This window comes from Rhinoraja longicauda, chromosome 20 (genome assembly GCF_053455715.1).
Source record: "Rhinoraja longicauda isolate Sanriku21f chromosome 20, sRhiLon1.1, whole genome shotgun sequence".
NCBI lineage: Eukaryota > Metazoa > Chordata > Chondrichthyes > Rajiformes > Arhynchobatidae > Rhinoraja > Rhinoraja longicauda.
In genome coordinates, this window is record NC_135972.1 from 9,393,938 (window position 1) to 9,408,232 (window position 14,295).

The 14,295-nt window shown below is 45.3% G+C and overlaps 1 protein-coding gene across 1 annotated transcript in view; it reads right to left on the reverse strand.

Moving 5' to 3' along the window:
• Positions 1-14,295, reverse strand: part of slc13a1 (solute carrier family 13 member 1) — a 41,513-nt gene that overhangs the window by 9,020 nt on the left and 18,198 nt on the right. The window contains exons 5-11 of the mRNA XM_078417459.1: positions 13,812-13,966; positions 12,868-12,987; positions 8,952-9,050; positions 7,460-7,561; positions 5,388-5,485; positions 2,739-2,848; positions 1,372-1,533 (exon numbers count right to left, since the gene is read on the reverse strand). Coding sequence (XP_078273585.1) covers positions 1,372-1,533; positions 2,739-2,848; positions 5,388-5,485; positions 7,460-7,561; positions 8,952-9,050; positions 12,868-12,987; positions 13,812-13,966 — 846 coding nt within the window. The remainder of the gene's footprint in view (positions 1-1,371; positions 1,534-2,738; positions 2,849-5,387; positions 5,486-7,459; positions 7,562-8,951; positions 9,051-12,867; positions 12,988-13,811; positions 13,967-14,295) is intronic.

Below are 14,295 nucleotides of genomic sequence, written 5' to 3' on the forward strand. Positions count from 1 at the left end.
CTGCAGTCCACAGGTTTCAATCGGCAAATGTTTTCCTTAAGTATTCTTATATTCAGCATTGCCTGGGGAGCATTTCTTTGTTGAAAAGTTTTAAATTCTTAAGAGGTAAGGGTGGCACGGTGACGCAGCAGTGCCTTCCATGCCAGTAGACCCGGGCTCAGTCCCGACTATGGGTGCTGTCTGTACGGAGTTTGTACTTTCTCCCCGTGACCTTCTTGGGTTTTCCTCCGAGCTCTTCGGTTTCCTCCCACACTCCAAAGACGTACAGGGTTGTAGGTTAATTGGCTTGGTGGAAATGTAAATTGTCCCTTGTGCGTGTAGGATGGTGCTAGTGTGCGGGGATCGCTGGTCGGCGCGGACTCGGTGGGCCGAAGGGCCTGTTTCCGCGCTGTATCCCTAAACTAAACTAAACTCCAATCAGTCCAAAGAAGTGTCCCGATCTGAAACGTCGCCTCTCCCTGTTCTCCACAGATACTGCTTGCCTGCCGAGTTACTCCAGCACTTTGTGCCGTTTTTTTATCATTATGTAAATGGAGATGAGAATGAAATCATGAGACGCCTGCTTTGAGAGGTCGCAATTGTAAATAGGATTTGTTTGTGAAGACTATTAGCCAATGGCCTTTTTCGCAGAACTATTAATTGCACCAGTTGAAAATTCACAGACACTGGGGAAATTTAACAGCGGGCACTGCTGACATCAAAGAGAGCTCAGCACAAGAATGCAGCAATCCGATCGTGAAAACTTCCCTTTTTCACATGCCAGCTGTTGTCAGGCGTCAGTGCAAAGAGCTCTTTCCTGTCCTGTAGCTCTGATCTCATCAAACTCACTTAGCAACCAGTCGTTGAACTTTAATTTAGACTTTAGTGTTACAGTGCAGAAACAAGCCCTTCGGCCCACCGGGTCCACGCCGACCAGCAATCACCCCGTACACTAACCGACTCACACACACTAGGGACAATTTTTACACTTATACCAAGCCAATTAACCTACAAACCTGCATGTCTTGGAGTGTGGGAGGAAAGCGAAGATCTCAGAGAAAACTCACGCGGGTCATAGGGGGAACGTACAAACTCCGCCCAGACGCGCACCCGTAGTGGAGGCCAATTCACTGGATGGTTTAGAGAGAGAGTTAGATTTAACTCTTGGGTCTAACGGACTCAAGGGATATGGGGGAAAAAGCAGGAATGGGGTTGATCATATTGAATGGCAGTGCTGGCTCGAAGGGCCGACTGTCCTACTCTTGCACCTATTTTTTATGTTTCTATGTATCCTTATTCTCCTCGTCCTCTGAGACCTCCCCCATCCATTCTTCACTGAATGGCGTACAGTCACCATAACCAGATAGAGAATGCATGGAATGGGATACTCACCAAGGCAACTAGAATTGGAAGGAAGATTGTGATCGTGGCCGGGTTACTTGCAACCTCTGTGACACTTGTCACGATCAGACAGGACACCAGTACGATTAGCCATGGGGGCAGAGTGCCAAGAGGTTCCAGCTTGCCTCCCACCCATGAAGAAAGCCCAGATACCTGGAGGACAACAAAAGCATATGTTACTGATGTTGGACGTAATGAGATTTGGAATAGCTTCCCAACGGGCCGCGCAGCCAGAATGCGTCCGGAGGCCTTTATCGAGGCGCCACGGTCTCGATGCCTCCTGGATTGCCGCGTAGAAGCCAGGGTCGGGGCCAGGCGGGGGCCTCGCAGGTAGAAGCCCAGGTCGGGTCAAGCGACCAATGGAGCCCGCGGCTGGGCCCGTGGGTCGGCACCACGGAGGCGTGAAGTGGGGCGCCAACGGCGGCGAGGCCTTGGCGGCAGCAGCGGTGAAGCCTCGCGATGATGGGGCCTCGGCGGTGGCGAAGCCTCATGGCGGCGGTGATACCTTGCGGTTCGATGAGAACGTGGAGCGTGGAGGACCACCGTGAGGGGGAGGGGAAGAACAATGGAGGACCCAGCGTGAGGGAGGTGGGGGGAGAACAATGGACAATAGGGAGGGGGGGACAAAGGACAAAGGGGTCACGGTGTGAGGGAACTGTGGGGAGGGGGAGGGACAAAAGGGGGAGCCGGCGTGCTTTGTAACTTTGTCAGTGCCTTAGGTGGCTGCTATTTGTATACATTGTGTACGCAAGCAACGAATCTCACTGTGCCTCATCACATGTGACAATAAAATATTCCTATTCCTATTCCTATTCCTATTAGATTTACAGTATTTTTGAGCATTCAAGTATAACGAGGGAGCAGTCCTCACCCACCATCAACCTCATTGCATACCTTTGGACTACCTTTAATAGACAATATTAGTTCAGGGATACAGCGTGGAAACAGACCATTCAGCCCACCGAATCTGCGCCGACCAGCCATCCCCACACGTTAACGCCATCCTACACAAAACGAGGGACAACTTACAATTTTACAAAGCCAATCAACCTGCAGACCTGTATGTCTTTGGAGTGTGGGAGGAAACCGGAGCTCCCAGAGAAAACCCGCTGAGTTACTCCAGCATTTTGTGTCTACCTTCGATTTAAACCAGCATCTGCAGTTCTTTCCTCCACATTTTGTCAACTCTACCACTGCACCACCCTAATGGCTCAGCTGAACCTCCTGGTGTGCTACATTCTGCTGGAGTTTAGTTTAGCTTAATATAGTTTTGTTTAGTTCGGAGATACTTTACTCTTGTGACGTTCTATCTCATTGCTTGGTGAATGAAAACGTACACATGCTGCCGACTGCGTTACCTCAGAACCCTTTGCCAGGGCGAAGCCGCCACCAACAAGTATTGATGTCTCCCAAGGCATGCATGACTGGAACTCTTTCCAAGTAATGAGTGCGGTGTATTCCTTCTCCCCTGTAACAGAAGCAAAGCCAGGCGACATAAGATGCAGCAGAACCTCGCCTTTGCAGCTCACTGTAAAACCTGTAACGGTTCTAATCCAAGACACACTATTGCAACCCATGTACTCCTACACACACACACACTCACATATTTATTTTAAGTTAAACATGTTTATATAACTTATACATATATGACAAATAAACATATATAACTTATAATAAATGTGTGTGTGTGTGTGTATACACTTTTATATACATATATATCATTTATTTATTTATTTGTTTGTTTATTTATGATTTTTTTCTGGTCAATACAATACAACAGATTGACCATACAGTTGTGAAAGTTAAATAGTGCAAAAAACATTGTATCAAAAAAATAAAACAATATAATCACACATATTTTCTGACTGAAAAAAATAAAGGTGTAGGCAGAAGCCAAAGCTTATTATGCCTACCCTTAATACTTAACAAAATATAATTTTAAAAAAATGAAAATTATATATATATATATATATATATATATATACACACACACACACACACACACATATATATATACACACACATATATATATATATATGCAGACACACACACACACTCACACACACACACACACACACACACACACACACACACACACACACACACACACATATATATATATATATATATATATATATATATGCCTTTATTTTGTCCACATATCACACTGCCCCCTTTCCAACCACTCGATTAACATGGAACAGATCAATAACTCAGAGCAGGTCATAGCCTCAGAATTAAAGGACGTTCTTTTAGGAAGGAGATGAGAAGACATTTCTTTAGTCAGAGGGCGGTGAATCTGTGGAATTCTTTACCACGGAAGGCTGTGGAGGCCGTCAGTTGATATTTTTAAGGCAGAGATAGATAGATTCTTGATTAGTACTGGTGTCAGAGGTTGTGGGGAGAAGGTATGGGAATGGGGTTAGGAGGGAGAGATAGATCAGCCATGATTGAATGGCGTAGACTTGATGGGCTGAATGGCCTAATTCTACTCCTATTTCTTATGACCTTATTTGGGTAATATTGATAATTAGTTTACCTTGGTTTAGTTCGGAGATACAGCATGGAAGCAAGCCCTTCAGCCCACCGAGTCCATGCCACCCATTGATCACTTGTTCACATTAGTTCTACATTATCCCACTTTCTCATCCACTATCCACACAGTTGGGTTTTTGTTTTTACAGTGGCCAATTAACCTGCAAGCCTGCACATCTTAGGGATGTGGGAAGAAACCAGAGCACCCAGAGTAAACTCACACAGTCGCAAGGAGAATGTGCAAACTCCACAGAGATAGCATCCGAGGTCAGGATCGAACCTGGGTCTTTATTGCTATCAGGTAGCAACTAAGTCACTGTGCCTCACTTTTATAAAACAGGCCAATGTGTTTTTCCCTTGGACAGCAGGGATTGGATTGGTCAGCTACAGTTGTCTTTCTATTGAGTCCCAATGAATATTTCTGGATGGGTGAACTAGAGAAAATATTGACGTGGAATTTTCACACTAAGGGTGGTGGGTGTAAGGAACGAGCTGCCGGAGGAGGTAGTTGAGGCAGGGACTATCGTAACATTCAAGAAGCAATTAGACAGGTACATGGATAGGGCAGATTTAGAGGGATATGGGCCAAAGGCAGGCAGGTGGGGCTGGTGTGGATGGGACTTGTTGGTCAGTGTGGGCAAGTTGGGCTGAAGGGCCTGTTTCCACACTGCACGACTCTAATATTATCCATAAACCCACAGTTCTATTAAATTCCATGGTTCCAGAGTCCCTTCATGCTTCTTTATGTGAGGCAGGGCATTCGGGAATTTTCTTCCAAATTAACGGAGGTCTTTATCTCCTTGTACCTCTAGCCGGTTAATATGAAGCATCAACATTGGGATTTTGTTGATCGGAGGTAACATATTGGATAGGGATGGAACCGCCTTAACCAACCTGTTCTCCCGGTGGCTGAGCACTTCAACTCCCCCTCCCACTCCCAGTCTGACCATTCTGTCATGGGCCTCCTCCAGCGCCATAGTGAGGCCCACCGGAAATTGGAGGAACAGCACCTCATATTTCGCCTGGGCAGCTTGCAGCCCAATGGTATGAACATTGACTTCCCAACTTGAGATAGTTCCTCTGTCCCTCTCTTCCCCTCCCCCTTCCCAGATCTCCCACTGTCTTCCTGTCTCCTTCCTTTGTCCCGCCCCCATGACATCAGTCTGAAGAAGGGTCTCGACCCAAAACGTCACCCATTCCTTCTCTCCCGAGATGCTGCCTGACCTGCTGAGTTACTCCAGCTTTTTGTGAATAAAAATTGGATAGGGATTGTGACTTTCTACAACAATTAATATGTGACCTGAATGCAGAGTTTCATGATGACAACTAATTATCCAGTGGCATTCTCCTTCATCGCCAACTCACCCATCTGGTTTCGGAAGGCGCAACCCCATTTGTGACATCCCCAACCCGTTCCAATTATGGAGAAAATATAAGATTTTATTTTAAAACTATGAGATAAGAACTCAACTCTTTTTTATAATTGAAGCAGGATTCTCAGCAGGCAAGATGAAAAATAGAATTCCCAGGAAGAGTGCCACGGTGGAATCTGAGGCAAAGCCTTTGTTCCTGCAAAGGAAAGGTTTACGTTTAATTTACATTGGTATTCTCCACTTTTAGTCTAGAGGCACAGCGCGGAAACAGGCCCTTCGGTCCATCAAGTCCGCACCGGCCAGCGATCCCCGCACATTAACAGTATCGTACGCACACTAGGGGCAATTTACACTTACACCAAGCCAATTAACGTACAAACCTGTACGTCTTTGGAGTGTGGCAGGAAACCGAAGATCTCGGAGAAAACCCACGCAGGTCACGGGGAGAACGTACAAACTCCTTACAGGCAGCACCCGCAGTCAGGATCGAACCAGGGTCTCTGGCACCGCGCTGTGAGGCAGCAACTCTACCGCCGCGCCAGCGTGGCCCAAAAGATTATTCCGCGTCTATCAATAGTCGCATTTATATTTCTTAGCTTGGTATAAAATAATGCTCATGTGGAGAAAAAAAGTGAGGATTGCTTGATTCTGACTGAAATGACGCAACCGTGTAAGCTATGGCCAAATGTAATTCAGCGGGTAGTAATTTTGACTCTCTACTAGAGGGGTCAAGGTGCTGACTCTTGGCATGCTCTTTTTTTTAGATTGAGATTTTTTTTAGATTTAGAGATACAGCGCAGAAACAGGCCCTTCGGCCCACCGGGTCCGCGCCGCCCAGCGATCCCCGCACACTAACACTATCCTACACCCACTAGGGACAATTTTTACATTTGCCCGGCCAATTAACCTACAAACCTGTACGTCCTTGGAGTGTGGGAGGAAACCGAAGATCTCGGAGAAAACCCACGCAGGTCACGGGGAGAACGTACAAACTCCGTACAGTACATCACCCGTAGTCAGGATCGAACCTGAGTCTCCGGCGCTGCATTCACTGTAAGGCAGCAACTCTACCGCTGCGCCACCGTGCCGCCCAGAGAAAGACCTACTGCTATTTGAAACAGTCGCTTTTCCAAATCACTTTTCTACCTGCAAGTACAGAACTGTATTCTGCACTCTGTATCGTTCCCTTTGCTCTATCTATTGTAGTTGATTTTGATCTGATTGTATCTATCTATGGTATGTCTGAACTGTTTGGAAAGCGTGCAAAACCAAGCTTTGCACTATAACTCGGTATATGTGACAATAACAAGCTTAACCTAACTCGACTAACCTAATGTGACTTGCACAGAGGTCTAAGAGACCCTAGGTTTTTGCTTCCAAATCTTTTAATCAGAAAAATCTCCTCACAGTCAAATCACAGATCATTGTGCCAAGTGGAAAAGCTACTTCCCTCCAGATAGAGCCGTCGAGTTAAGTTGGATGTAATATCTAGAATTTGGTCAAGTCTCCTCATCTTAACATTACTACATGGGAAGATCACCAGTCCTGAAGCTATCAAGATCGAGGAGTTAAATTATATTGCGTATGCAATTCAGCTTAGTGTGCACTGCTCTTATTTCTCCACGTTAAAATCATTGATTAGTACGGGTGTCAGGGGTTATGGGGAGAAAGCAGGAAAATGGAGTTAAGAGGGAAAGATAGATCAGCCATGCTTGAATGGTGGAATATACTTAATGGGCTGAATGTCCTAATTCTGCTCATAGAAACATAGAAACATAGAAAATAGGTCTAGGAGGAGGCCATTTGGCCCTTCGAGCCAGCACCGCCATTCATTGTGATCATGGCTGATCATCTACAATCAGTAACCTGTGCCTGCCTTCTCCCCATATCCCTTGATTCCACTAGCTTCTAGAGCTCTATCTAACTCTCTTTTAAATTCATCCATGAATTGGCCTCCACTGCCTTCTGTGGCAGAGAATTCTACAAATTCACAACTCTCTGGGTGAAAAAGTGTCCTGTCACTTTTGAACATGAATTCCCTTGACTGAAGAGATCAAAAGCTTTAGAATTTTTTAACAAAGCAACATGTTTCCTCGTTTCTATTCAAATACTACTTCAACGATGAGATTTGATCTCAAATGTAGAAAGGTGCTTACTTGCTTTCACTTACTGTGGAAATAGATTGGACCACCCGGGAAAGAATCCAGGATTGCGTGTAAACCACAACAAAGCCATGAGGCAAAAGATGGTGAGGGTGACAACCTCCTGATACCTGGGGCACAAGAAAGGTTTACAGGCATGGCAGCATGGCAGCATGTCCAAGCACACAGTTCAGTTGTCACGGGGAGAACATACAAACTCCGTACAGACAGCACCCGTAGTCAGGATCGAACCCGGGTCTCTGGCGCTGTAAGGCAGCAACTCTACCGCTGCACGCCGTGCCACCATATTATTTCATTGGTGATGAGGTTCTAAATAATACCCAAATGGAATGGAATCCAATTAGCATTGGTGTACGCCCCATTATTTTCCTTAATGCTTCTGCAAGGTATGCGATCTCGCCAGTCACACCTCTGTACCAATTTTGCAGAATGATCTCACGCTTTTGCTCCACCTTCACAAGAACCTGTCACCTTTGGCAAAACGAAAATGTAACTAAAACATCCTGGAAAATTCTAAAATTAAGTGATCATGGATCAATAATACAACGGTAGACGCAAAATGCTGGAGTAACTCAGCTGGACAGGCAGCACCTCTGGAGAGAAGGAATGGGTGACGTCTCGGGTCGAGACCCTTCTTCAGGCTGATGTCAGGGGAGTGGGTGGGACAGAGATGGTGCAATGGTTATTTTATTTGTCGCATGTACTGAGGTACAGTGAAATTCATTTTACATACAGTTCAGTACAAGTATCACTCTACATAAGCACCTAGCTGGCCCCATAGGAGAAGCGTCCATGTCGCGGGGCTGGAAACTGGAAGTGTCCTGAGCTAATTCTGCTACCACCCATGGGCCTGATGGGCACTTGCCCGGGGGCCCACGAGCATAGGGGCCCCATGCTGATCTGTGTATGTTAAGTGACTTGCAATAAATAAATACTACTTTAAAAATGTAGGTTCAATAAGTGCTTTTTTCGCAACATTTTCGGTCCCTAAGTGCTTCTCACAGCGATCTGTAAGTGCTTTTCGCAACAATGTAGCACCCTAAGTCCATCGCTAAGTGCTTTTCGGTAAGTGCTTTTCGCCGGCACGACAGGGGGGGGCTGGTAGGGAAAGGGGGGTGGGGGAGAGTAACGGTAGGGGCCCCAGTACACTGCTTTGCCCGGGGGCCCATAATGGTGTAAAAACGGCCCTGCTACCACCATCATCTACTGTACAAGTGACGGCCGCCATTGATTGTCGCCGGAGGCTTGCGACCTTTTCAGGATGGACGAAGACAGTGATGTAACATTTGAAACATAGATAAAGGACACGAAAGAAGAAGCAGAAGAAGCACTTAGATACAGGTGGATCGTGTGGTAACCACAGGCCTAGCTTTGCATCTTAGTTGTTGTCAACCACAACAGCCAAAATAAATGAGTCAAGCCCTTCCTAACTTTCATCATTTCAGAAACACAGTTTATTTTATCAGTAATTAAATCAATTTTATGTAAGATATGTCTCACCCCATGGGTCCTAGTTTCTTGTATTCCTCTTCAATCAATTTTATGAATGCTTTTTCCCTGTTGCTCTTCTCTTTGCGAAATTCAAATGTCTTTGAAAAGCTGTTTTGCGTCAGAGAGAGTTAGGGTTTATAATGTTGTAAGTCAAACACAAACTAATGGCAGCATTAAAGGAAAAATGGTCAGTGCACACAAAACACATTCAATCCATTGCTCTTGGTGTTTGTTACAAGGGGAATGAAATGGTCCATTTATTTAAAAATAAAACAGTTAACGTTTAACATGCAAATGTAGAAAAAGTTGGAAATTATTAGTGGGTCAGTTAGAATCTGGTAGTTCTGACAAAAGCTCAGTGGTTCTTTCACCATCGGTGCTACCTGATCTGTTATGTATTTTCTATAATTTCTACAGTGTGGAGTATTTCCTGCATTTTTCTTTCAGATCATTTGAGTATTTCCTGCATTATTTAAGAACTTTCAGTACCTGCAGATTTTTGTTTGGAGAAATGTGATGTAGATTTTTCTACATCACATTGTGATGCAGATTTTTCTTCAATTGAGCATTAACCATATTCTTCAGCCCATCTCCTGACAAATCCATCCAGAATTGTCCACTCTAATGGTCAAGTCAAGTCAAGTCAAGTCAATTTTATTTGTATAACACATTTAAAAACAACCCACGTTGACCAAAGTGCTGTACATCTGATTAGGTACTAAGGAAAAAAATGAAACATACAGTAGCACGCAAACAGTTCACAGCGCCTCCTCAATGAGCCTCAAACGCTAGGGAGTAGAAATAGGTTTTGAGCCTGGACTTAAAGGAGTCGATGGAGGGGGCAGTTCTGATGGGGAGAGGGATGCTGTTCCACAGTCTAGGAGCTGCAACCGCAAAAGCGCGGTCACCCCTGAGCTTAAGCCTAGACCGCGGGATAGTGAGTAGCCCCAAGTCGGCCGACCTGAGGGATCTGGAGTTAGAGAGGGGGGTTAGAAGATTTTTGATGTAGGGGGGGGGATGTCCATTTAGGGCTTTATACGTTAATAGGAGGAGCTTGAAGTTGATTCTGTACCGTACAGGGAGCCAGTGGAGAGAGGCCAGAATCGGGGTGATGTGGTCCCTTTTACGGGTACCCGTCAGGAGTCTCGCTGCGGCGTTTTGGACCAGTTGCAGGCGGGACAGGGAAGATTGGCTGATCCCAGTGTATAGGGAGTTGCAGTAGTCTAGGCGGGAGGAAATGAAAGCGTGAATGATTTTTTCTGTGTCGTCGAATTGGAGGAATGGTTTGATTTTAGCTATTGTTCGAAGTTGGAAGAAGCTGGCTTTTACCACAGCGTTGACTTGCTTATCAACTTACTCAATGCATCCTCTGAAAAAATGAAGCTATCCAAGTGTCTGCTTGATCTGTGCTAACTTGCACAAAGTTCAATCCAATATCACGACTCTCTTTCGGAAACATAGTATCTCTCAATCAAGTAATCCCTGGATTCTATGATTTGAATCATTGTTTCCCAACCCCTCATGCCTCCCTATCTCAAAGATTTTTCTTCAACTGGTGGACCTTATTGAGACTGTCCCAATCCTCTTATTCTAGTCTCTTAACTATCTCTGAAGTTAATCACTTCACCACTGAAAGCCATTTCTGCAGCTACCTGAGGCTCAGTTCTGGAATTAGCTTGTTAAAGGCGGGTGGCACGGTGGCAGAGCAATAGAGTTGCTACCTTACAGCGCCAGAGACCCGGGTTCGATCCTGACTACGGGTGCTTGTCTGTAGGGAGTTTGTACGTTCTCCCCTTGACCTGCATGGGTTTTCCCCGGGAGCTCCGGTTTCCTCCCACTCTCCAAACCATACAGGTCTGTAGGTTAATTAGCTTGGTGAAATTGTAAATTGTCCCGACAGTGTTAGTGTGCAGGGATCACTGGTCGGCACGGACTCGATGGGCCGAAAGGCTTGTTTCCGCACTGTATCTCTAAAACTAAACTAAAAAAGCCTATGACTCTGAGACACTCTTCCTTCTTCAAGATGACCCTTAAAACGTAACCTTTTGAGCAAACCTTTGGTCAGTTGTCCTAATATATTAAGTGGCAGAAAGTCAATTTTAGTTCATCTGCACCTTTTGCATTGCTCACCTCGTGTGCATTGGTGCGTTGGTGGAGGAGCGAGTTAGAAAAGCCGACGGACTATATTTTGCTGCTGTAATTATTGCGAGGCGATTGGTAATTGCCATCATTATGCTGTGCAATTGTCAACAGTTTGGGGATTTCGGCGCCTCTGTTGTCGAATGTGAAGTTCCTAAATTGCCATCAGTTATCAGCGGGCTGCTTCATTTATAGGTCTCGGTGTTTTCATCTCTTGAATTAACAGGGGTGTACAATATTTTCTAACTCGCGCCATTGTCATTACTCCAACAAGTCTGTGCCTTGTTGAAAATAGCATGAGTTTTTAATTGCACGCCTCAATATTACTGCCATTCACAAATAGCAGGTGAATGTCGTCAGGTGATAGGGGTTGTGCACAGTCAGCTGATGCACCAGTTTAAAACAATTGCAACTTCAACCAAGTGGTAAGTTCCTTCTTTCTAAAGCTGGGAAACAATGATTCAAATCATAGAATCCAGAGTATTTATTCACAAAATGCTGGAGTAACTCAGCAGGTCAGGCAGCATCTCAGGAGAGAAGGAATGGGTGACGTTTCGGGTCGAGACCTTTCTTCAGACTGATGTTAGGGGGGCGGGACAAAGGAAGGATATAGGTGGAGACAGGAAGACAGAGGGAGATCTGGGAAGGAGGAGGGGAAGAGAGGGACAGAGGAACTATCTAAAGTTGGAGAAGTCGATGTTCATACCGCTGGGCTGCAAGCTGCCCAGGCGAAATATGAGGTGCTGTTCCTCCAACTTCCGGTGGGCCTCACTATGGCACTGGAGGAGGCCCATGACAGAAAGGTCAGACTGGGAATGGGAGGGGGAGTTGATGTGCTCGGCCATTGGGAGATCAGTTTGGTCAATGTGGACCGAGCGCAGGTGTTGAGCGAAGCGATCGCCGAGCCTGCGCTTGGTTTCGCCGATGTAAATAAGTTGACATCTAGAGCAGCGGTCCCAGGGAACACTTGATTGGGGAATAATACGTTACCGAGAGAGAGTCGTGATATTGTATTGGACTTTTTTGCAAATTAGCACAGACCCAAATTTTTGTTTTTTAATTGAATTGAATTGAAAGATACAGCATGGAAACAGGCCCTTCAGCCCACCGAGTCCACGCCAACCTCCGATCGCCCGTTCATACTAGTTCTATGTTATCCCACATTCGCATCTACTCCCTCCACACTGGAGGCAATTCACAGAGGCCAATTGACCCGCAAACTGGAGCACCTGAAGGAAACCCAAGTGGTCACAGGGAAGATGTGCAAACTCCATACGGACTGAGCCCGTGGTCAGGATTGAACCCGGGTCTCTGGCGCTGTGAGACAGCAGTTCTTCCAGCAATTCCACTGTTTGAAACTGCTTAGATTCCATAGACTGGAAATTAAAGTTAATAATCCATGTGGGAGGGCGTTGTTTTGGGCTAATATTGTGCTCCATGTGCGATTAGATTTTCCTCCTTCCTCAGACAATGTGTCAAGGGTTATGGGGGGAAGGCAGGAGAATGGGGTCGAGAGGGAAAGATATATCAGCCATGATTGAATGGCAAAGAGTTGATGGGCCGAATGGCCTCATTCTGCTCCGATCACTTCCTCCCAGCTGTTATCAGGGAACAGAACCCTCCGACCACAACTAGAGAGATGTCCTGAACTACTACTGTATCTACCTCAATGGAAACCATCATTGTTAGACTATCATTCTAATTCCTAGAACCTATGATCACAAGAAACTAAGAGCAGATGTTACTTCTTTGGGAGTGACTGTGAAAATGACAACAGATTACTTACTTGAATCCAAAGTAAATCACGTGCAGCCAGACCCAAGATAGAACCACAATGATCACAGTCATCGGGAAGACTAGTATGAACCAAGACCCAAAGTTTATACAGTGGCATTTGGGGTAGTGCCTAAGTGAGACATGATATTAATGAAAAAATTGCTTATTCATTTCAAACAAAATTTTACTAATCCCAACCGACTGAATAATGAAAGGCATAGATAGAGTGGATGTGGAAAGGATGTTTCCACTGGTGGGAGAGTCTCGGACCAGAGGTCACAGCCTCAGAATTGAAGGGCGCTCTTTTAGAAAGGAGGTGAGGAGGAACTTCTTTAGTCAGAGGGTAGTTAATCTGTGGAACTCATTGCCACAGATGACTGTGGAGGCCAAGTCAGTGGATATTTTTAAGGCAGAGATAGACAAATTCTTGATTAGAATGGGTGGCATGGGTTATTGGGGGAGAAGGCAAGAAAATGGGATTAGGAGGCAGAGATCAGCCATGATTGAATGGTGGAGTAGGCTCGATGGGCCTAATTCTACTACTATAACTTGTGACTTTGTGACTCACTTGGTTTGACTAAATCGCCAATGTCTTGTACAGCTGCAACATGACCTCCCAACATCTGTACTCAATACTTCACAGCCTAGATATCATCTTCCTAAACTCAGTTGATCCTTGATTTTAAGGTAACATGTGTTTTATTTAAAACAAAAGAAGGAGAGAGAAAATGGACCTATAGACCAGTTAGCCTGATGTCAGGAGTTGGGAAAATGTTGTTAAGGGTCTTGCCATTTACCGTATCCTTTCCCCTCTACACATTCGCAAAGCAGGCAGACTACTATTTCAATCCACTAACTGCATCTTAATGAGTTTTACTAAACTTTAATAGGAAAGGAGACAGAATTCACAGGGCAAGTTCAATAAGTATCTGTAAGGTGCTGTGAAATACTCACATGTTGAACTCCTCAGCAAAAATAAGATTAGTGGAGGTGCCGGTGATTGTAGTTAATCCTCCAATAGTGGAAGAGTAAGCAACGCAGAGGCAGATTCCTTTGCATAAGTTACTGTCTTTCTCACTTTTATATTTGCTCACATCTTCTTTCACAGCCTGTCGGAGAGAAAAAAAAAAACCCTTGAGAATCATTGGGAAATATCCTAACACGTTTTACACACCATGTGTCACCTGGACATGGGAAGACAACCGACAGGCCACAGTTCCAAATACAAACGTTTCATGATTTACAATTTGCAATATATTTTTTAATTTATATCAACAATCAGATAAATGCAGGGGGGGGGGGGGGGTTCGATTGAGGCACCAAAATAAGAGGGGGCTTCTGCAAAGAAGAAAGACTGGAATGCCGAAGCTGGAGAAGATGGAGCCCAACCCAAGCTACAACCTGCGTGCTGGTCCCAGACGTGAGTCTGCAATCACTC